Source organism: Archocentrus centrarchus, chromosome 23 (genome assembly GCF_007364275.1).
Source record: "Archocentrus centrarchus isolate MPI-CPG fArcCen1 chromosome 23, fArcCen1, whole genome shotgun sequence".
NCBI classification, from domain to species: Eukaryota; Metazoa; Chordata; class Actinopteri; order Cichliformes; family Cichlidae; genus Archocentrus; species Archocentrus centrarchus.
In genome coordinates, this window is record NC_044368.1 from 11,713,343 (window position 1) to 11,737,305 (window position 23,963).

Genomic DNA, 23,963 nt, shown 5'->3' on the forward strand with positions numbered 1-23,963 from the left:
AAAAGACCTACAAATCAATTAAGAGTTTGACAGACAGACCAACAGACATTCCTTGTGTTGCTTTCTATCCTTCCACTTGTCCACTCCCATTCAGATTACGGCTCTAATCCAATCAGCTGTGCGGTTAGTGCCCACAAGCAGACAAAAGACAAACAAATAAGCCTTCAATAAGAAGCATTAGGGCCACAGAAAACTCAATGAAAATTCCATTTGTGGTTTTAAGAGGGACCACTTTGAACAAAGCATTTCCTGATGTTACCACCTGAACTTGGGCTTAATAGAAAGAAATGGACATATCACTGTAAAACAATTAGTTGATGCACAAACAAACACAAGTGTGTACACAAATCAATATGTCTGTCTGTGTGTCTGAGCTTGGACTTTGATTTAAGCACATCTATGTAATAGTTCTAATCTCTTTTACTGTCATAAGGCACGTGTGGGCGGCATCGAGTTTTCCCCAGGTGTGGTCCACATCACGTCCGACAGCCCCCTCAGCAGCACTGCAATCATCAGCATCGCTGCAGCCGGTGCCCTGCTCATCCTTGTCATTGTGGCGGTGCTCATTGCCTATAAACGCAAGTCTCGTGAGAGTGACCTCACCTTGAAGAGACTGCAGATGCAGATGGACAACCTGGAGTCACGTGTGGCTCTGGAGTGCAAAGAGGGTAAGAGGTTCACGCTGATGCAAATCAGCATATTCATTTTTGCCCTTGGTTCCCTAGCACATCTAAGGAGTTTTGGTTCGTTGTATTTATTTACAGTTTAAAACAAAGTTGTTAAGAGGAAAGTCTCAGCTGTCTCTCTTTTACCTTGTGATAAGTCCTGTTTAATTAAAATTTAGTTCCTAATGCTAGAAATTTCTTATTTAATCAGTAGGTTATGGGAAAGCATCATCTCCGACAAAAGAGAAATCGTGGTTTCTGAGGGTGAACCTGTTTGTGATTAATTATGAGGAACATAAGGAAGTGGGAAACTTAATCAGATAATAATGAGGACAGAAAAAGAGCAAAGTCAGGAAATAAAGACAGAACGCCACAAGGAAATACTCTTCATTTTGAAGGGTATTTGAAACAGGAAGCAACTGAGAGACAAAAGACAAGCTCATGCAGACAAACAAGAAGATAAAGATGGTGGTACAGAAGGCAAGGTGAAAGGAAAACTCTAAAACACTTAAGAAATAAGAACCAAAGAAAACTGAGAGACCATGTCATAGATAATTTGTCATTTTATCTATAAAACTATTTGGCTATAACCTTGGTAAGACTTAGTAAGTGTTTACTGATTTGTTTTTTTTGTTTTATCAGCTTTTGCAGAGCTACAGACAGACATCCATGAATTGACCAGTGATCTAGATGGTGCAGGTATCCCCTTCTTGGACTACAGGACTTATACCATGAGAGTCCTCTTCCCAGGCATTGAGGAGCATCCTGTCCTGAGAGATCTGGAGGTATGACTGACCATTTTTAAAAACATTCAGGTTTTATTACAAAGGAAGATTTACAAAAAATTATACTTTATATAAGGATTCTGTGACAAATTATTGACACAGGGACTCAATCATACAGGCCCAGAGACCAGTTGGTGACCACCTTGCAAGCACCAGTTGCTAAAGAAAAACAAGTACAGAGTGATTGAGTTGAGTGATTCCTGGCAGTTACATTTACAAAAAAAGTCTACTGAATAGAAAGTTGTGGTTAGCATTGAGGTCTTGAAAGAAGACAGCTGTAACTATAAGATCTTGAACCTATTTTCTCATCAATTAAGCGTGTAACTCTACGTGTGTAACTTTTTATCCATCAAATAACAGCCGCAAAACAATTAGCTGTATTTGAAACGAGAGCAAAATGAGCAAGCAAATTAACAATGTGGTGGGTCACAGTAGGTGAAATTGACGCCGATGTTGTTTGTGTCGCTGTCTGGTAAACAAAAGCCTTTTGACGGCCGACAACAACAAAAACAAACAAGGCAGCCCTCAATTCAGGAGTGTGGTCTCATTAATAATTCTCAATGATATGAGAAGCTGCGTCGTTTTCTCTCCCCACCTTAAAGCAAATTAAAAGTCAATCACAGAGAGAAAAGCGAAAGGCGAAAAAAAAAAAAAAATCAAGTAATTTATCCTTAGTTGGTGACATTGATAGACAGCCGTAATTGAGCAGGTCGTCTTGTTCCATTAAGAGAATGATGGACCCTTATTTCACTGCCTTCAGGGTTAGCCACTCTATCCCTGATGAGAATTTCCCAGTAATAAGCAATATTAATTATATTTTAATTGGTATAAATATTGAACTGTATGAGGAGTATAATGTGGAAAAGGAGCCTAATGAAAAAAGCAGCAGGTTCGTCTTGGGTTGCTGATGACTACTTAATTGTTATTGATGTATCGGATAACTGAGAGTCAAGTTTTGGACTGTGTACTGTGGATGGAAGTAGAACAGGTGCTGGAAAGCTTGTCTGGGTTTACTTAAGCTGTTCTGTCAGTAGAGTAGAAAATATTAGAGTACAGTCTGGCATACTTGAATCCTGGGATGTTTATCTTTTGCATATGGAAAATAAATACAAAACATACTGTAACTCCAAATGACTTTTTTGGTTTTGTTTGTTTGTTTTCTGGGAGGAGGGGGTACATGTACTTGTATGTTTTTCTTCTTCTGTCCATTTATACTGTCGTATTGTTCTGCTGTACAGTATAGCTGTTGGGGCTCATAAAAATAACCAGAGTACATTAAAGCTGATACAAATGAAGTGTGAAAGGCTGCACATACATACATAGTACACACAAGTTTCCTCTCTTTCACACAGTATGCAGCCTGTGCATGAGCAAAATGATCTCACGCTCGAAATGCATGCACACACCAACACAGTACACATCTTGGCAAGCAGTATGAAATTAGACTTGCAACTTAACAGTAATTCCCAGCAGATTACAGCTACCTTCATGAAAGGCGGAAAGACAGAACATATGCTGGTTGACAGCTGCATTGGGTGCAAAGAGATGGCGTCTTACTGCGAGTGCTCTTGACAGATAAAAATACATAATCTCCTTAGGTGCTATTTGTGAGGGGGGAAAAAATGGGTAAGAGAGGCATGTGTAGCAAGTTACTTGTTTAAACGGCGCAGGGATGATCTGGGCTCAGACAAGGGAAATTCACATCATCGCACTCCCTTTCAACTTATACAGCAGCATCGAAATAATAAACATTCCCTAAAGAGGCTCAGTGTTTGTTTGCTTTTATTCTCAACCTTCAGATGAAGTGCAACAAAAGCTGGAAAATGTTAAACTTCTCATTTCCCTGGATTCATCCTTTTTCCTTCCCTTGTTCTTCTCCTCTCCTTTTTTCCATCTTTATTCAATGGGATGAGTCTATTAACGTTTAACTGCACTTTTATGTAGGGAAATTGTATATTTATTAATTTACAGTTTTTGTTATTACCAAAGGGATTTTCAGATTTTGTGGTCACATAAATACACATCTAGAAGGAAAAGCATATTTGCGCTTTGTTATAATAATTGAGTTCTAGATGACAATGACTTGAAATTGACTCATTTACCATCAATCATTACTGATTTTTAACAGAATATCTACACAGATACATATGTATCAATAGATGCATTACCTTGAATGTACCACACCAACTCTGTACTTTTCAGTAAGTGAACATTTCTTTGTTTCCGTGCAGGTGCCAGGTTACCGCCAGGAGCAGGTAGAAAAGGGGCTGAAGCTCTTTGGTCAGCTTATTAACAACAAGATCTTCCTGCTGTGTTTTATTCGCACTCTGGAGGCCCAGCGTGGTTTCTCAATGAGGGACCGCGGAAATGTGGCCTCACTCATCATGACAGTGCTGCAGAGCAAGTTGGAGTATGCCACTGATGTCCTAAAGCACCTGCTGTCCGACCTCATAGACCGCAACCTCGAGAGCAAAAACCACCCCAAACTGCTTCTCCGCAGGTAATGAGCTGGCATGAAAACAGAGTCGAGTTTGGGCACTTGTTAGACTGTGATACCAGTGAAGTTGCTTAGTTGGTAAAGGGCAGTTTAGTTAGGCAATGTTTCTTTTCTGTATATTCTAACCAAGATGTAACAATCTAATTAAAATCTCCTCCCTTTTTTGATAGAAGGTTAGTGGCATTATGCTTATGAGCCAACACATCTTCTGCTTTTCTAAATTTATCTTAGTATTCTTGTTGGTTTGGGATAGAGATGGAAGGTTTATACAGGCTCCTCTTTACTTTGAAGGACTGGATATGTCCCCTGACATGTTTGGATTAACTCCTGTGACCTTGAACTGCTGGCTCTGTCTCAGGAACACCAGAGTGTATTACCATGCACATCATTAGCAAAATAATTATAATTAATTAGCAGTGAATCCAATTTCAAATAGCTGAAGAGGAAAGAAATACTAATTTATGAAAAAGGGAGAAAGTGAGAGGGAAAAGCTTGCACTCTGGCACAATCACAATCCTCCCTTGGATTTGCAGTCGAAGCCTTAATGGCACGCACTTGAACACAGCACTGTGTGCGATTATGCTTCCTGCCTATGGTGTTTGGTAAATGTGATGATTATGGTTCCTTGAGTGAACCAGCTTCCTCACAGCTGTACGTGAGTAGTGTGTGCACGCTCATTGATACTTACAGTATACACACATCTTATGAAATGTTGTTTTTACTTGGGGGTTGTCAGCCAAGTCTTGGCATCCCCAGATAATTTGACTGGCGTATCATAAATTAAGCTGTCCATCTCATTTCAATTCAAATTCTAATTCTTTTTCTGCCTAAAAACACCCTCAATCACTCTCTGCCAACGAAGACAAATGCATAAACACAGCAACGATATGCAGACAGCACTGAAATTAATGCTGTTCACCGTACCGTCCAGAAGACAGTGGGCATATTCACCTTATGAAAGCCTGTTTAGGCTCTGCTTGGTGATGCAGAGAGAAATTATTACCGTCTGGGCTGGAAGCATGATTAACTGCAGCCAGAGCTCACCGAATATGGTGCAGCTACTAAACAATGGAGTAACTGCTGATCCTGGCAGTAGATACAGCATAAGAGATGGCGCGTACAGCAGAGGCAGGGAGAGGTGGTCAAGGACAATGCAGATACTTAAAGCTGTGTCACCTAGCGAGGAAAGCTGATGACTTTAAGGCACGCAGGTGAGTCATGAGAGCAGCTCTTTGATCACGTAGTTTATGCGTCATCAGAGCCTTCTGTGAGCTATCCATGCAGATAATGATTTATCTCGTGTGAGAATTTGATTCAAAAATGAATTTCTGATTAAAGTAAATTCTCAAGGAAGTAGTCACAAGAAGTTCTGCAAACATTCCTTCTCTTCCCCCTTGGTGACAAGGCAGAAGGAAAACCCGGAGACAATGCTATTACATTCAACCAGCAGTGGGGAAAGAGTACATGTTTGCAGTACATCCACACCCAGTTTGAATCCCTATTTGCCATACACATGAGTGTGATGGGCACTGATCAGACTGTCCTCATCTCATTCTTCCTCCACAGTTGCACTTATTAGCCGTCCAACAACCCAGCATGCATTTCAGATGTGATAAGGCAGTTTGAGCAAGCTCTGCCACCCTGTAGTGTGGGCTGACTGGTGGGCCCCTGGATAGCAAATGAAAATAGCCCAGATATATAGGCAGGGGGCTGTGAAAATGGAGCTAGGAAGTAGCAACCCCACCCCCACCCCCCCTCCCATTTTGAGTTTAATTCCCCCCCTCACTACCTGACTCTGTCTTCTCACTCTACACTGCTCTCTTTCTCTCTCCTGTTTGTCTTCAGTTCTGAAGCTTGAAGCTTGTGTCCCTTGTGTAACATCGTCACTATCTTTATCACTCCCTTGCTCTCCTATACTCACTCCCTCAATCTATATTCCCAGCTCTTCCACCCCCCCACCCCTGTTTTCTTGATTGCTAAATCAATGCTTAAAGTGCGTGAGCAGGGTGTCGCTGGCACAGCATCTGAGCACGGCTACCCACTGCCTCCTCTTCCAAGAAATCTCTATGTGTGTATATGTGTCTTTTTCCTCTCTCTCTCTCTCTCCCTCTCCACACACGAACACACATCCTTCCATCTGTCCCATCTCAACCTGTGCTGAAGCACAACCACCAGGCAAGCTAACTAATGAGAGCCTTCCACAACCATCTGTCGCATTCCTTGCTGCATTCTCCTCCTTTAACTCCTCTCTTTGCTTCATTCCTCCATCTCTCACTTACCTCCCCACACCAGCATCCCTTATCATGTAGAGTTAAACAGCCTTTCTGTAGCCTTAAGTTTTGTTTGGCGGCAGTCAATGCGTCAAAATAGCAGTTTTGATTTTTGGTCAAAAGATGATAAACCCAATATGTTCATGTGTTAATCACAATATTGCTTTGGCTTCAGCACAGACACCCTGCCATCACACAGGTCTAAAGGCCCCCTTGTATAAGGATAATCTTTCTGTCTGTTTGTGTATGAGCAATAGATGCAGTAAATGTTGGTGCACATACATCAACAAGTCCGTGTCAGCAGCTAGCCATCACTGCAAGGCAGTTTGACACTTATGATGACCAATCTCCCTCACCCACCCAGAGCCATAGTGACAAATGGAAATGGTTTCAAGCTGTGCTGCTTTAGCATATGACTAAAATCGAACAAAATGCTATTACATCTGGCCCTTAATGCAAGAGAGACACCTTGAGTTGAATTTGATATTCAGACAAACACATAGGTGTCGTACAATTATATTTTGTCGATTGTCACAATATATTTTGTAATTTTTACCAACTCAATATGAAATTGCTTTAATTTAAAATTGCTAAATACTGTCTGGTTCCAGCTTCTAAAATGTGAGAAACTGTTTGTTAGACGGAGCAAGGACTTGTTAATGTTGTTGTAACTCTATTATTCTGGAGGAGCAGTGTTTTATTCTCAAGCACGAACAAACTGTGCATCAGCAAATTGAAAAAAGCTATTTGATTTAATTAAAGTTTACGTGAGGCTCTTCATAACTTTATTGGCTGCATATTCATTCATGATTCACAGTGACCACACAGACACGAAAATACATGTTACTGTGGCCAACCAAAATGCTAAATACATGACGAGGCATGGATTTCCATCTATCCTACCTCGGTAATCAATGGGAACTAAATATTGCCAGCTCCCCACTGCTCTAGATCATTCTCGATGCTCACTGTCCCACTGTCTGTCTGCCAAGTAGACAAGCCCGACCATGCCAGCATGCCACGGCACATTTCATTGCATTAACCCAAACATAGGTTGCGCTGTGTTTTGAATCTGAGCCGAGGAGAGGTTTGGAGAGTATTGTTTGAAAGTTATAAAACCCGAACGCTAATGTTAGATGTTCAAACATCTCCGTCACACTGCCATTTTTATCCTTGTTCCCCACAGAGTGCGCTATGAGTGAGAATGAGCATAAGCGAAACAGCGTGGCTGTGCCAAGACTTCTTAGCACTGCAGGGTTACCACCCACTGCCAGACGCATGCACAGACACATGCAATAAACACTAGTCAGCACACATGATAATTTCTGAACACATACGCAGTGGGATTAATTTGTGCTTTTTTGCACACTAGCCTTAAAACAGCCTTGCACTTGTCCAGACGCACAGGCACACACAAAAAGACAGCTTTCATTGGAGATGAGTAAGAAAAAGGAAGTTCAGGAAAAAAAAAGAGGGGGGGGGGGGCAAACTCAGCCAAGCCATTTATTTTAGTTCTTTTCTTCATTTGCCTTGTTCAGTGCTCCCTCACTCCTTCCTTGCCAATGCACCTCCTCCTTTCTCCATGCTCCTTTCATCCCTTTGATAGATGGGCTACATTTGTGGAAATGGAGAGGATTTGGAAGCGTGTATGATTAGAGGATCCAGAATATGGCAGCCAGAGGGAGGGAGAAAGAGAGTAAGGACACATGAAAGAAAAGATGAAAAGTGACCTTGTTGACCCTTGGATCTGTGGACGGAGGAAGGGCGGCAAAATAAAAGTGCGGGCACAGTGAGAGGCAGGAAGTTAATCCCCCCCAGGTGTTGTGCCAGTGTTGACAGGGGGTACCAGACCAGCCCGCTGGCACAGCAGACATCATGCCCCCCCTCACAGCTCAGTGTGAAGTCCCTTTAAGAGGCTGTCTGAATGGTGAGGGGTGGGAGGGCTGCAGGTGGCAGTCGAAACACTAGGGACAAAATCTACACACACACAAGCGGGCACAATGGACACTAATCCTGAAATATTGATGCCTATGGTAGTTGCTCATTGAGAATGGAGGCAGGGGTGTGTGGGTGTGTGTCTGAGGTGTTCTGACAGATTACCCACACACCCCTGCTGCTGGCCAAGAAGGTTGCTGTCAAAAGATATTCGATCGTTGCCTGTCCTGCTTTTCTCTTTGCCACCGCTGTTGTTATTATGTATGCATATTAGCCATTCACATGGGATCACTCACTCTGCTGGCCCAGGTCAGCACATACACACAAAAAGAGATGCACACCATTTTGCCACACCAGCGGAGCATGGATGCCAGGCAGAGAAAGGGAGGGAGATGTATTCATTCACTTTCTATTGTGCACGGATCGAGTGTTAGTCCAGTGAATAGGCAAGGGAGCGCTTGATAATGAGGCCAGTGTTATTACAGAGCCGCTCCAGCCCCTAACGACATCAATCCACTGGGATCAAATAAAGGCTTTTAATTGCTTTGCCTCATATTAAAATCCCTGCCGCTGTAGACAAGCTGCCCTTGGCGTGCCTGAGCATAAAAGCAAGCCGAAAGATTGTCTGAAAGGCCATCATATAGCATGTGCAAAGGCTCTCCCAATACATGGCTTTGCAATTATGTTTGTGTAGCCAAGGCGTATTCATTAGCAGCAGCCATCATTTTAAACTGAATATTTGACAATGGTGTTCAATATTTATGATGTAATAAGAGCACAGGGATCATATGTTCATTATGTGCTTTGTCTCTGTTTGCAGGACTGAGTCTGTTGCGGAGAAAATGCTGACCAATTGGTTTACATTCCTCCTTTACAAATTTCTGAAGGTAACTCTTTAGTTTTCTTCCTCATAACCCATCGTGATATAATCATCATCAGCTTTCTCCAAGCTCCCTATACTCCATCCACTCATTCATCCATTGTCCTAACCATTCAGTTCAGATTTGCTTGGAGCCTATCCCAGCTGACATGGGGTGAGAGATACACTGGACAGGTCACAACTCCAACACAGGGCTAACACAAAGAGACAAACAACCCTTCACGCTCATATCCACACCTACAGCTAATTTAGAATCACCAGTTAACTTAACATCCACAACTTTGGAGTGGAAGGAAGCCGGAGTGCCCAGAGAAAGCCCACACAGGCACAGAAACGCAAACTCCTCACAGAAAGGACACCATAACCATTTTATTGTGCTAACCATTGTATCCCTGCACCATTCAATTTATTTTGGCTTCATTTATGATGTCTCAAATAGGGAAGGCACTTGAACTATATGCCATAACCAGTTGAGTTGGGGAGAAAGAAAAGAAACCCCTTGTGAGATGATAAAACAGGACAAAGCACAAACTACTGGAACAAGAAGACAAAACGCAGATGACATGTACGAGCGGTATCTTAATACATGGACAGTAAAAACCACGGAGCGAAGGTGAAGTGCTCAGTGCATTATATGAGGTCCCCTAGCAGCCTGAGCCTACTGCAGCATGACAAAGGGATGGTTCAGGGTCACCTAACTAAATCTAAGCTTTAAAGAAGGAGAGATATAGTCTAATCTTAAAAATAAAAAGGTTTTCTGCCTCCTGAACCCAAAATGGAAGCTGGTTCCACAGTAGAGGAGTCTGCCTTCCTTCCATTCTACTTTTTCAAACTTTGGGCACCACAAGTAAGCCTGCACTCTGGAGTAAAGTGCTCTATTGGGAACATACTCTCCAGAGAACAGACGGAAAAAGTATCTTTCAGTTTAACTTTTTTTGTGTCCACTACAGAGGACACAATGTCCCACAAGGATATGGTGCTGTAAAAAATATGATGGTAAAGATGATATATTGATACATTTAATTTGAGATTTTTGTGAGGAGAAGCTAATATGGGAGAAATATGATTTAACCTGCTCATATTTTTGAGAAACAGTGTTCCTAATTTTGACAATATTGGACAGCTGAACTATCTTTACTGGTTGTTTTGTTTTCCAAACTTATGCATATATGAACATAACAAACGCATGTATTTATGACAGATATCCATTAGTTCTGCATGCATTTTTGAGTCTGTTAAACCAAGATGTTTATCTTGGACACAGTTGAGTGCAGGAATAGTACAAATAGCCTATGAATGTGCATTAAATACAGCATACATCCTGCATATTTTGTGTACTCAGGGCTTTCATTTGGAAAATGTTTTCATAATATTCAAAAGACAGCCTCCCTGCAAGAACACCGAAGAGTCATCAATACTTGTTGTCCTGTTTTTTTTTTGTTTTTTGTTTTTTTGTTAATCTAGAAAGCATACTGACATGTTGATGCACCACTGAGAAGGTGTACTTTTTACTTCATAGGACACCACTATTCACTAAAAGCAAAAACCGCAACTCTTCTCCACCTTAGAGTCTAGAAAATGTCACAATCATCCTGTTTTTCTCCCCCATCTTCGTAGTGATCACTTTACTGCAGCTGGAGGAGATAAATATAAACAATGATAAATGGCCAGTCTCTTCTTTTTGATAAACAGGAGTGTTTTTTTTTTAACTTAGGTAAACAAGGAACAATAATATTGGGGACATGACGTTTATAAGTCTTCCTCAGCAACACTGCAAGTAAACCAGTTATGAAAAGCATCTTTAACATTTTAAACATATATTTTCTCTGACAAAATTAAACTTTGCCATCAGTGAGCTGAGTCCAGAAAAAGGCTTCAGAATTCCTTTATTCCATTCAAACTTCCTTCTTACGTCAAATCTCTTTACAGGAGTGTGCAGGCGAGCCTCTTTTCTCCCTCTTCTGTGCCATCAAGCAGCAGATGGAAAAAGGCCCCATTGACTCCATCACGGGAGAGGCACGCTACTCGCTCAGTGAAGACAAGCTCATCAGACAACAGATTGACTACAAGACGCTGGTAAGGGGTTCACCTGCCCGCAGGTCCAAGGGCTCACAGGGGACACTTAATATGCTTACGGGGACAAGAGGAGAGTAAAAGGGTGGTCATGGGTGGTCGGTCATGAGATGCGCAACGGGACACAAAGTTGTCGTCGTTACGCTTGACATGAAGGGGGCACGGGAGTGGCGACCTCACTTCCTGTTGAGACCAGAGCTGTCAAGCAAAAGAGCAGGGCTTTGGGATGAGGAGGAAGGAAATAGACTGTGTTTGTGTACGTGTCTGCAACAAGCGCACAGACGATGAAACTCACTCCTTATGGAATCTCTGATTTACTGCCCAGATCTGTCTGTTATCCTCTCTCCACTGTGACTGTGCTTGTTTCAGGGGAAACTTGGACATTGTTTAGTGTTTCTGCCTTTCTTTTCTAGTGTCAAATCAGTTTGTACTCGGCATTCTGGGAGTGCACATTTACATACTCTGGTCTTCATTTCATGGTGGACTGTGAAGAAAGAAAAAAATAAAGCCTTGGATACACCAAAATTTCTAGAAATGATCAATAGATATAGCTTTTTTAAAACAAATCTTGAATTTTGTGTAATATACACACACACTGCCTGGCCAAAAAAAAAATCGCCACCTGGATTTAACTAAGCAAATAGGTATGAGCCTCCTATTGGATAATTACTGCATGGACGATTATCTTTCAGCTGGCAATGGGTTATTTAACTCCAACTGGTGCAATGAGTTGCTTCTCATTTCTTAAACAACCATGTCGAAAGACATATCGCGTGGTCATGGAAAAGATGTCAGTCTGGTTGAGAAGGGTCAAATCATTGGCATGGATCAAGCAGAGAAAAAATCTAAGGAGATTGCAGAAACTAATAAAATTGGGTTAAGAACTGTCCAACGCATTATTAAAAACTGGAAGGATAGTGGAGACCCATCCTCTTCGAGGAAGAAATGGGGCCAGAAAAAAATCCTGAATGATCGTGATCGGCGATCACTTAAACATTTGGTGAAATCAAATCAAAGAAAAACAACAGTAGCACTCAGGGCTATGTTTAATAGTGAAAGTAAGAGCATTTCCACACGCACAGTGCAAAGGGAACTCAAGGGATTGGGACTGAACAGCTGTGTAGCCTTAAGAAACCACTAACCAGTGAGGCTAACCTGAAAAAAAGGCTTCGATTTGCTTGGGAGCATAAAGATTGGACTCTGGAGCAATGGAAGAAGGTCTTGTGTTCTGATGAGTCCAGATTTACCTTCTTCCAGAGTGATGGGCGCATCAGGATAAGAAGAGATGCAGGTGAAGTGATGCACCCATCATGCCTAGTGCCTACTGTACAAGCCTGTGGGGGCAGTGCTATGATCTGGGGTTGCTGCAGTTGGTCAGGTCTAGGTTCAGCAACATTATGTGCTCAAAGAATGAGGTCAGGTGACTACCTGAATATACTGAATGACCAGGTTATTCCATCAATGGATTTTTTCTTCCCTGGTGGCATGGGCATATTCCAAGATGACAATGCCAGGATTCATTGGGCTCGAACTGTGAAAAAGTGGTTCTGGGAGCATGAGACATCATTTTCACAAATGGATTGGCCACCACAGAGTCCAGACCTCAACCCCATTGAGAATCTTTGGGATGTGTTGGAGAAGGCTTTCAACAGTGGTCAGAATCTGCCATCATCACTGCAAGACCTTGGTGAAAAATTAATGCAACACTGGATGGAAATAAATTTTGTGACATTGCAGAATCTTATCGAAACAATGCCACAGCAAATGCATGCTGTAATCAATATATATATATATATATATATATATATATATATATAGGCATTTATTCTCTCACTCCTTTAACATGTATTTGCACTCATCTTGTAATTCGGGTATTGCCACCAACACCCGAAGGCAGTACTGTAAGAGCTGATGAATATGATAATATTATTATAATTAGCTGCTTTAGTGCTCATCAGTTCAGGTAGCAAATTACTCTCAAGCTCTGAGAAAAGAGCAGTTTCCATAGTGAATATTTTCTTTTCCTGAATTTCTCTCACAGACCCTTTGGCAAGCACAGAATTATTGCATTTCCACTGAGTACCAATCAACATTATTAACATAAAACACACAAATCTATTTTCTGCAAAGCTGACAACAGCGTTACATCTTTTTGCACCTTTTTAAAAAAAATCTTGCTCCAAATGAATGTTTTAATATATTTTTCAAAAGAACCTTTTTGCATCTGTAAAATAAAAGCTTATGATACAGTTGAACCTGCAGATCCTTCCTAGACCCCTCACTGTGGCAGTTTTGTGCATATGTCTCCTCCAGGTGGTGAACTGCATACATCCAGAAAATGAGAAGAGCCCAGAGATCCAGGTTAAGGTGCTAAACTGTGACACCATAAGCCAGGTGAAGGAGAAGATACTGGATGCCATCTACAAGAATGTCCCGCATTCACACCGCCTAAAAGCCTCCGATATGGACCTGGGTATGAATATTTGCCTCGTTTATGTGTTTAATGTGAAAAAAAATGAATAATGAAATAGAATTCTAAAATAATTTCACAATTTCACCTTTCTTAAAAGGGACAAGTACAAGTCATCTTAGATATAGAGTAGTTGCTTTCTTTGTAACCTCAACTTGGACTTGGCTTCCTGGCTGTGATGGCTCACATGTCTGAGATTGGTCTTTCTCCTCCCAAAACTTCCCATCGATCGACTCACATGTCAGCTAGCGTCTGAGTAAGATGATTGATCAGCTAATCAGTTGAGATGCTCAGCAATCCCTTCCCTTCTTTCCTCCTGTTTGTCTTTCTTTCCTTTTCTTCTGTCTTTCTTTCCTTCTCAGTTTCCGTGTGTCTTTCCTTCCTTCTGTGCATTTTCTCTAATTGTTTCCATCCTTCTGTCTCTTTCCTTCCATTTTTCCATCCTTCTGTGTGTCTTTCTTTCTTTCCTTCCCTCTTTCCTTATTTCTTTCCTTTTCTCTCCTTCCTTCTCTCTTTCCTTCTGTGAGTCTTTCCTTCATTCCTTCCCTCCTAATACAAATAATTACTTTAATGGGCCACTGTTAGGGGAAAGGGCTGCAATTATGTACCTTCTTGGCAAGACATCCTAGTGCTCAGGGGTTCTGGTACACCTTTATGGGTTAACAGTACACATGCACACACCACAACATGTGAGCATAATATTGTTATCCATGATTGTTGTCCTGCCAAATACCTACAGGCTGTCTCTTCACTGTGGACTGTTGCTTTTTATGGTTTAATTTTGCCAGATGGATTTTCCAAACCCCTGTTGTGTGTCCGTAATAGCATATTTATAACCAACCTCAGATCTAGGAATATACCGTAGGGAATCTGTCTGAGACAGCTAAGTGAAAAGATTAGTTTAGCCTTTTGACAACACTCCTGGATGAAATTGTTTTATGGCCCCATTTGGGCAGGACGTGTTGTTCTATTATTGTTTTATTACAAGAGGGAATTGGAGTTAGCTGGTCACTTGCTCGGTGTGTGTGTGTGTGCGATTGTGAACATAAAGGGGCGAATGAATAAATGCAAGCAGAAGAGAACATGTGTATAGAGCAATCTGGATATTTTTTCAGCGCTGTCTAAACATTTTGCACCCCACTTGCTGCACAGATTAGAAGTAAGTTCTCTCTTAATCACGAGTCCATTAGTAGACTGAGAACACATGTTTGACGTATCTGTTCACGCCTGTAGGGTTGTTTTTTTTTTTTTTTTGCAAGTCATAATTAGGATTTCTTGGTATTGCACTATTAACATCGATGATAATTCTGCAACTGAAGCAAGACTTCTATTTCACTTTATTTCCTAACTTTTAAAGGACTGTTCTACACGCACAGGTGATACCAGTAGCTTTCATAATTTCTGACACACACCCACACTGATTGCAGTTGTTGATAAGGATAATAGGATTTTGGCAGGCCTGTCTTGAGATAGACTGGCCAGGATTGTTGTTCTCCTGGAGTATTGTTTTTAATTCCACTGCTCCGTGCTGCAGTCCTCTGTAGAGCACAAATGAAGATAGGGTCTTGGAACAAAGAAGTAGGCCCTGTGTGTCTTTGTGTCATTGTGTGGATGCTGCCAGTAGCAAACCTGTGTTGTGCTTCTTTGTGATGACAACAGTCACCTTCAGCCCCCTCCCCGCCCCGACTCGACTCAGTCCACACACACCAAGTCTTCTCATGTTACTGCTTAGAGACTACTGGATTTGGGAATACAAGTGCTTTCAGTTTATTTTGATTTTACACCAAGTTTATGCTTTATTTCTTCCTGCAGTGCTTTTTGTTCCTCGTTCATCTATTGAGCCTTGCCTGGAGACAGGCGCTCATTTACATCTTTATAGGAAGATGAACTGTACAGACAAACAACAGGAGAATCTGTACAGTATTTCCCACTGATTTTTCAGTCGCTAACACAATTCTGGTCAATCCTCCAAAGACAGGCCTCACCATACACCACAGTGATTGCTGCTTTGTTTCTCTGTTTGCGATCAGAATAGGAGATGACAGTGGCCAACAAAAGTGGGAAGCTCAGCAAGTAGTGCAGGCACAATAACATATTCATAAAGCCCATGATGTCTGCAAAAAGAACAGAGAAATTATCTGCCTGTTTGTTTTCAAGATGGCTTTCCTTTTTCACTTATGATAATGTTGCTGGGGTATTTTGAGATGTTTCTATCAAAGCTTTTGCTTTGCTTTGTAGTGAGGTTGCACAGATGTAGAAGGCCTGCTGTACATGTAATGTAGATGTAATTTGGGTGTAAGGTCATGTAAAAGCCTTTCCTAGTTGTTGTAAGACACGCTTTGCAAGTTGCTTGTTGAAAAGCATTGAAATTATATGGTCAGCAGACTCTGGGTATTGCTATTGCACAATTTTTTGCAATTTTGTGTCTCTGAATTGTTGTTGTGGAGCCCAGTCTGCCTCGTTGTAAATTCTGAACAACACGGAAAGTGCAGCTTGGCAACAGGAGGCTTAGAAATGAAGATGGAAGTTTGACCAAGGAAGCCCAGGGACCAGTAGTACCTTCAGAGAGGAAAACATGAAGACTAGTGCTGTAGAGAGAAAAGTTCTGCCTGTTTTCACTCTTTTACCCCGACTCTTTTTGCTCCCTTTGATTCTACTCAGTCTTGTTAGACAATATTAATTGATTGTTCTGGAAAAAACAAAGAACAGATCAAAATAATGATGAGGAAATACATTTGGCAATCTTATTTAAAAAAAAAAAAAAAAAAAGTTTTCTTCTGGTTTCTGATTGTTCATGTATTCAACTAAGAATTGCAAATTTAAGCCAGAGTTAGAAACTAACTTTTTAGCCCATAGAGAGTCAGATTGCTACACAGAAAAACAGCCAGTGCACAAACTGGGTTTGGGGAGGCCTGAAAGCATCACATTCAGACTTCTCTGTTAAGCATCTTCTGTTTTGCCACTGTGGAGTCCTCAAGGACAGTCAGTCTGGCTGTTGTGTAATTTGGGATATACAGGTGCTAGCCATAAAATTAGAATATTATGAAAAAGTTGATTTATTTCAGTAATTCCATTTAAAAAGTGAAACTTATATATTATATTCATTCATTACATACAGACTGATATTTCAAATGTTTATTTCTTTTAATTTTGATGATTATAACTGACAACTAATGAAAACCCCAAATTCAGTATCTCAGAAAATTTGAATATTACTTAAGACCAATACAAAAAAAAGATTTTAAGAAATGATGACCAACTTAAAATTATGAGCATGTAAAGCACTCAATACTTAGTTGGGCTCCTTTTGCCTGGATTACTGCAGTAATGCGGCGTGGCATGGAGTCGATCAGTCTGTGGCACTGCTCAGGTGTTATGAGAGCCCAGGTTGCTCTGATAGTGGTCTTCAGCTCTTCTGAGTTGTTGGGTCTGGCATATTGCATCTTCCTCTTCACAATTGCCCATAGATTTTCTAGGGGGTTAAGGACAGGAGGGTTTGCTGGTCACTTAAGAACAGGGATACCATGGTCCTTAAAGCAGGTACTGGTAGCTTTGGCACTGTGTGCAGGTGCCAAGTCCTGTTGGAAAATGAAATCTGCATCTCCATAAAGTTGGTCAGCAGCAGGAAGCATGAAGTGCTCTAAAACTTCCTGGTAGATGGCTGCGTTGACCTTGGAGCTCAGAAAACACAGTGGACCAACACCAGCAGATGACATGGCACCCCAAACCATCACTGACTGTGGAAACTTTACACTGGACCTCAAGCAACGTGGATTCTGTGCCTCTCCTCTCGTCTTCCAGACTCTGGGACCTTGATTTCCAAAGGAAATGCAAAATTTACTTTGATCAGAGAACATAACTTTGGAGCACTCAGCAGCAGTCCAGTCCTTTTTGTCTTTAGCCCAGGCGAGACGCTTTTGACATCATCTCTTGTTCAAGAGTGGCTCGACACAAGGACACAGCTGAAACCCATGTCTGCACACGTCTGTGCGTGGTGGTTCTTGAAGCACTGACTCCAGCTGCAGTCCACTCTTTGTGAATCTCCCCCACATTTTTGAATGGGTTTTGTTCCACAATCCTCTCCAGGGTGCAGTTATCCCTATTGCTTGTACACTTTTTTCTACCACATCTTTTCCTTCCCTACATTTCTCTATTAATGTGCTTGGACACAGAGCTCTGTGAACAGCCAGCCTCTTTAGCAATGACCTTTTGTGTCTTGCCCTCCTTGTGCGAGGTGTCAATGGTTATCTTTTGAACAATTGTCAAGTCAGCAGTCTTCCCCATGATTGTGTAGCCTGCAGAACTAAACTGAGAGACCATTTAAAGGCCTTTGTAGGTGTTTTGAGTTAATTAGCTAATTAGAGTGTCGCACCAGGTGTCTTCAATATTGAACCTTTTCACAATATTCTAATTTTCTGAGATACTGAATTTGGGGTTTTAGTTGTCAGTTATAATCATCAAAATTAAAATAAACAAACATTTGAAATATATCAGTCTGTGTGTAATGAATGAATATAATTACAAGTTTTACATTTGAATGGAATCACTGAAATAAATCAACTTTTTCATGATATTCTAATTTTATGACCAGCAGCTGTATGCTCTTATGTGAAGAGAAGAGTAGAAGTAGGAAGGGGTATAAAGATAAAAACTCCAGAGAGTGAAAGAATAAACTCAGAACGGGATGTAATACATGCTGAAAGGGGAGGTCTTCTATCTTCTTCTCAATAGCAAGTATTTGTATAATAAGTGTTTCACATTTTTGTCTGTCCTGAAAGATTATTTCTGCACCTGGTCTCTCAGATTTCTATAAGAGCGTGAATACGGCTCATATTATTTGAAATATTTTTTACTTTTTTAAAAATTATATCAATTTTTTATTGCAGAGTGGCGTCAGGGTCGAGGACAGCGCATGATCCTGCAGGATGAGGACATCACCACAAAGATTGAAGGGGACTGGAAGAGACTGAACATGCTGTCCCATTATCAGGTACGCTTTTGATGGTGTATAGAAAAGTGCAGACAGTTATAACCTGCACTGAACTCATTGTTTTGTCGCAATAATTTACCAGTTAAGAATGTTTCCTTCCTTAGTGTTTGTCCATGGTACAGGTGTGAAATAAATTTAAAAATCAAAAAGTTTTACAGCAGATCCCACAGAGAAAGGTGTGCAAAAAGACGAGAAACTTGGCATCCTGTATTTGAGGCTTGTAATTAATAGATTACAGAAATTCACATGACAAGGTGCAAAAAAATTAAGTACTGTAAATACATTTAAAAAAAAAATCACATCTTTGTTTATAGAAGTGCTGCTTTTAATTGTCCCATCACCTTCTTACCACATGCACTTGTGGGTTAGTGATGCATGCTGCTTCTCCACAGTGTGTAAAAACAGGGTTCCTTAACTTAAATATCTTTTTGGGGGAAAGCACAAAATTGCATGGTGCCAAATGTGGTGAGTGCAGTAGGTGTTCCTGTGCAGCTTTAATGCACAATGGCGCACAATGGCACATGTGACAGTTGAAGTCACTTCTCTCAGACACTTCACCCTCTTGGACAAATTCACGCTGCACAACCCTGTAAACGCAAAAACACCAAACATGCTCCTGCATCCTTTCCTGACCTGATGAACTATGCTGGTCACCTGCCACTCTTTTCTTTACTACATATTTTCTCAATATCTGCAGTTCCTTTCTCAGCTCATCTTCCCCTTTTCCTCTTAAGCTGATTACATAATGCAGAGTTCATTTATTGCACTTTTCTAGCAAGTACTTGACAGATAACACCCCTGATACACCACGTGTTATCTGCCAGGCAACGAGATGAGGGAAGCAACTTACCAACAACACAGTGACACTTAGGAGTAATCCCCTGTGTGGAGTGGGCTTCAGGTGTGTTGCCTCTGGGGTCATCTTGTTTTTGAATTTGATTAATGTTGGCGTAGACAGGCATCACTGGTCAGAGACAGTCAAATGAAGACAAATGCACAAAATACAAAGGTGTGTCACTCATTAATACATCAATCTATGTACATAAGTCATAATTGTCCATCCAGCCACATGGAAGGAGTTCAGATGGGGAAACATTCCTGTACTGTCAATAAAGTGTTAATAATTCAAGCAGTTAAGCAAGTAGCGACTGTGCCCTCCAAGTGCAGTTTGTGTGGTGCCTAAATTAAATGTCAGCAGCAGCGAGTGTCAACAGGCTGAGAGTATGAAGCGTGGGTGGAATGGATTAGGGAGCTGATTCAAATCAGAGATAAGATAATGAAGACAGAAGTTAATTCATTTTTTCAAGCTGGGGAATAAGGGCACCTTATCCTTGACAGACCGAGAGGGGAAAAAAAAAAAGAAAAAACATGCCATCCTCTGTGAAATTGTGAGGCTAAACAAAGAGCTAGAAAGGGAGGGGACATCGCAAACACATTCAGGCTTCAGTCAAGGGCATCTGCAGTCCTGTCCTTAACATTTTCACTCTTCCATTACTGACTTCATTTCTTTGAAATGATGTGGCTTGATTTGGTGAAGGACCTCTTGTTGCTTCACTAATCAAATCCATTGATACACTCTATTGATTGATGCTATCCAAAAGAACCCAGATGTGCTACTATATCTGGCCATTTTCTTCAGACATTTTAAATCAGTATTGTTTGTCTAATCTGAACCTAATATGGTCAACCAGACACACTGAATAGAATCATGTGCCATCCTTCATTACGCTAATCTGCTTTGATCTGCCACGAGCCAAACTCCTCCAGCACTCTGTTATACTGTGACAGTTTGCTTTACAAGCTAAGTGAAAACTTCTTGTTCAGGAATACATCTTTTTTTCTTTTTTTCTTTTTTTTGCTTAGCAGCTACAAGCAAAAAAGGGGAAAAAAAGAAAAAAAATGGCATTTTCCATATCTGATCTTTCAGTCCCATAATGAGACATTTCTCTCCGCCTCCTCTCTTTCAGGAAAGTGTGCTCTGTTTTCTGCCTTTATTCCCCAAATGTTATTTCCCCAAATGCCACTCCTTCTTTTTCACATTCTATTATGTTCCACTGCGCTTTGCTCATTTCATATGGGTCCAACATATAAGAGCATTGATCAGGGAGGAGATCTGCCCCGTGGGCCTCCTACTGACAATGATATAAACATATTATGCATAAGGAGCAGACTGAGGGAAAGGGTGAACTAACGACGCAATCTTAATAACGCCCCGGCTCTCACACCACACACACATTCATGGCCTAAAGCCCCCCCTGGTCGCATCCACCCACAGGATGATAAAGATCACTTCAATTAACCCTGGCTTAGCCTGAAGCCTGGGTAGTCATTTTATGTAGAAAAGAGGCATTCAGACTGCACATTCGTGTGTGTGTGTGTGTGTGTGTGTGTGTGTGTGTGTGTGTGTGTGTGTGTGTGTGTGTGTGTGTTGGTGGGACCGACTGCATCCCAGTTTCATTAATTGAATCCTGTTTGCCTGACTGGAGAAGGAGGAGCATGCAATTGACTGATTCATTCATTCATTCACACACACTTATTTACACACTCACACTTCACATCTTCATACACATACTCTCAAACACACACAGACACACCACCCTAGAGGGAAGGTATTATTGAATAGAGACTATGGGACATCCTCTCTCACACAGGTCTGCACAATGCTCTGCTAAACTCTCCCTCCCCCTGTCAGTCATCATATGTATGTGTGGCCAAAGCAAAGCACATACGGGTAATAAGATATTCTCTGTTTATTCACCTGAAACAAGAATAGATGGAAGGAAATACAGAGAGTGACACCTATGCAGTGATATGTTTTTTTTTGTGTTATTTTTTTTTCTTAGTGGTTGTGTTAGAAATCTGCACAAATTGTAGAAAAAAATTGTTTTTGTTTTGAAGAGCTATTCGCATGATATATCTGTATCTGTGTTTCAGGTACCTGATAATGCAATAATGGCCCTGGTTCCCAAGCAAGTTACAGCCTACAACTCAGTAAACAACTCCACTGTGTCCCGAACTTCTGCAAGTAAATATGGTAAGCCGACCTCTTTCTGTACTGCAAGTTTCGGCTGTCAGAGAGCCACTAGGTTGTAATGCATTCTTGTTAGAGTAACTCACTGACTCTGCATCAGTTGGATGCTCGTGCTTGAGGACCCTGCATGTCAGCAGTGACAGACCAGAAATACAGGATTTCTAAAATATAAAGAGACAAAACACACTCTTTCCCCAGTTGTTCGCGGCTCTCGAGACTCCAAAGTGGGTGCTCTTATCCTTCCGTGTGCCAGTGTTTTTTTCCGCCTGCGCGTCTGCTCCATGTCTCCTTGAACCTGCAAAACCATCAAGTTTGTTGCTGATCAAAGGGCTAGCCTCACTGGTCACAAACACTTCAGACACTTCAAATGTGGTGCCTCGTTATTAGCATTTCCTCATCTCCATATGGTCTCACCTCATCTCTCCCGTCTAAATTAGACCAGATAGGGCAAGGTGAGTGGTGCAACAGAAAAGGGAGGGAGAATGCCAGGAAGATCCCCCTCCACACACACCACTATTTTTTTTTTTTAATGGACAGACTTCAAATGCAAGTGTGATACTTCACAACTGGTGTGATACTTGAGAGTGACTTTGAACTCTCCCTGTCTACAATGGCCAAATAGTGAAGAAAAAGACAAGGGTGAAATTAATAGAGCTGCCGAGGAGGAAGCAGGAGTAAGGGGGGGGGGGGGGGGGCTGAGAGAAAGTTGTGCAAAAAAGTTCAAAGATTCAGACAAGCATTCTGTATAACATGTTGAGTTGGAGAATGAAAGGAGAAACCTTTGTGTTTGATCTTTGATGTAATGTTTCCATCAAAAACCACAAGGAGGGGGAAAAAAAAGGAAACATGAGAAAAATAACTCTGTGTGGAGCTGGATCAGAATAGAATCAAAAAAAAGAAACTCTCCTGTGCATCACTGACTCTGCATCACCCTCTGCTCTGTAACTTCTTGAATAAGTGATTTCCACAAAATGAGCGTACTGTTCTGCTGTATCACAAGGGCCAACCTAACAATTAAAAGCAGCGCATTTTGTGTACCACTTGTCCTGCAGGGTGTATTTGGTTTGTTATCTTTATAACAAAGATGCAGTTAAATAAGTGAAGCGCCCTATAGGAGACACAAGCATTTTTTTTTTGTTGATCGTACAGTGATCAAATTTGAGTAGTCAATATCAACACACACACACACACTCTGTATCTGTTGTCTCCAGCTGTCCCTTTTATTCCTGCAGACTTTTCTCCATACACTCCTCCTGCTTCTCTCCCTGGACAGATTGATTTCTGTCACAGTGAAAATCACTCCTTTTTTTTTTTTTTTTTTTTTTTTTTTTTTTTTTTTTTTGCACTGCTCTCCAAACCGCACCCACTGATCAATTTTTTTTCACACTGTGTAAACATTCATTGAGCCATGTGTTTGGAAATGTCATCGCCACTCCGGCCATTGGGTGGGCCATACATATTTCATCTCGTCTGACACCTGTTCGATTTTGTGTCAGCCGGCAACGCTATGTCTTGTCACTTGGAGGAGAAGCCATGAAAAATTAACCATGCAGACTTTCTGAAAGTTTCATATCCAATCTCACAGACCTGCAAATTGGAAGCCTCAAACCAAGGAACTACATTCTGTTGCTGACATGCAGGTTATGGTTTTCTTTGCATTTTTGGTTGGATTTTTTTTTATTTGATTGTGTTTGTGCTGCCCATGTCTGATTCTTGCTTTTATGTCAGTTTTCTTTTCTTCTTTTTTTTTATCAGTTTGCTTTCATTTAAGGGTTTCTTTTTGCTTTTCACTGTAACTAAACAGAATGTTTTTTCCAGAATGTTTATACATCTTTCTAAATTCACATAGTTTGAAAGTACAAACCAGTGGAAGAATAACTGATGCTAAAGAAAAACTAACACTTATTTAAGTTTGTGATTCGCATGGACTATCCAGCATTACATGAACTAAAGCATGTTGTTTCTCACAGAGAACATGATAAAGTACACTGGAAGTCCTGACAGCCTGCGTACCCGCACTCCTATGATCACTCCGGACCTGGAGAGCGGGGTGAAGGTTTGGCACTTGGTTAAGAATCACGAGCACGGAGACCAGAAGGAGGGCGACCGTGGGAGCAAGATGGTCTCTGAGATCTACCTGACAAGGCTTCTGGCCACCAAGGTGAGCAGTCTATGTTTAGGAGAGGTGACACTAAGCTGTGGGGACCTACTAACTTTCAGCTCCATATTTTTATTTTTGGACTCTACTAGAGTAGCTTTGCATGATTCACAGGCCAAATAATTGTTATATTGGGTCTTGGTCAGCTTTCATCTGATTAGCTGCCCCTCGCAAACAGAAGGACTGGTAGGTGGAGCTCCTGTGCTCGC

The 23,963-nt window shown here is 41.3% G+C and overlaps 1 protein-coding gene across 2 annotated transcripts in view; it reads left to right on the forward strand.

The window, feature by feature from the left end:
• plxna4 (plexin A4) overlaps positions 1 to 23,963 on the forward strand; it is a 243,784-nt gene that overhangs the window by 191,837 nt on the left and 27,984 nt on the right. For both annotated transcript variants that reach the window (XM_030720671.1, XM_030720670.1), the window contains exons 20-28: positions 434 to 668; positions 1,308 to 1,450; positions 3,682 to 3,950; positions 8,973 to 9,039; positions 10,962 to 11,108; positions 13,419 to 13,578; positions 18,462 to 18,565; positions 21,500 to 21,599; positions 23,567 to 23,757. In XM_030720671.1, coding sequence (XP_030576531.1) covers positions 434 to 668; positions 1,308 to 1,450; positions 3,682 to 3,950; positions 8,973 to 9,039; positions 10,962 to 11,108; positions 13,419 to 13,578; positions 18,462 to 18,565; positions 21,500 to 21,599; positions 23,567 to 23,757 — 1,416 coding nt within the window. The remainder of the gene's footprint in view (positions 1 to 433; positions 669 to 1,307; positions 1,451 to 3,681; positions 3,951 to 8,972; positions 9,040 to 10,961; positions 11,109 to 13,418; positions 13,579 to 18,461; positions 18,566 to 21,499; positions 21,600 to 23,566; positions 23,758 to 23,963) is intronic.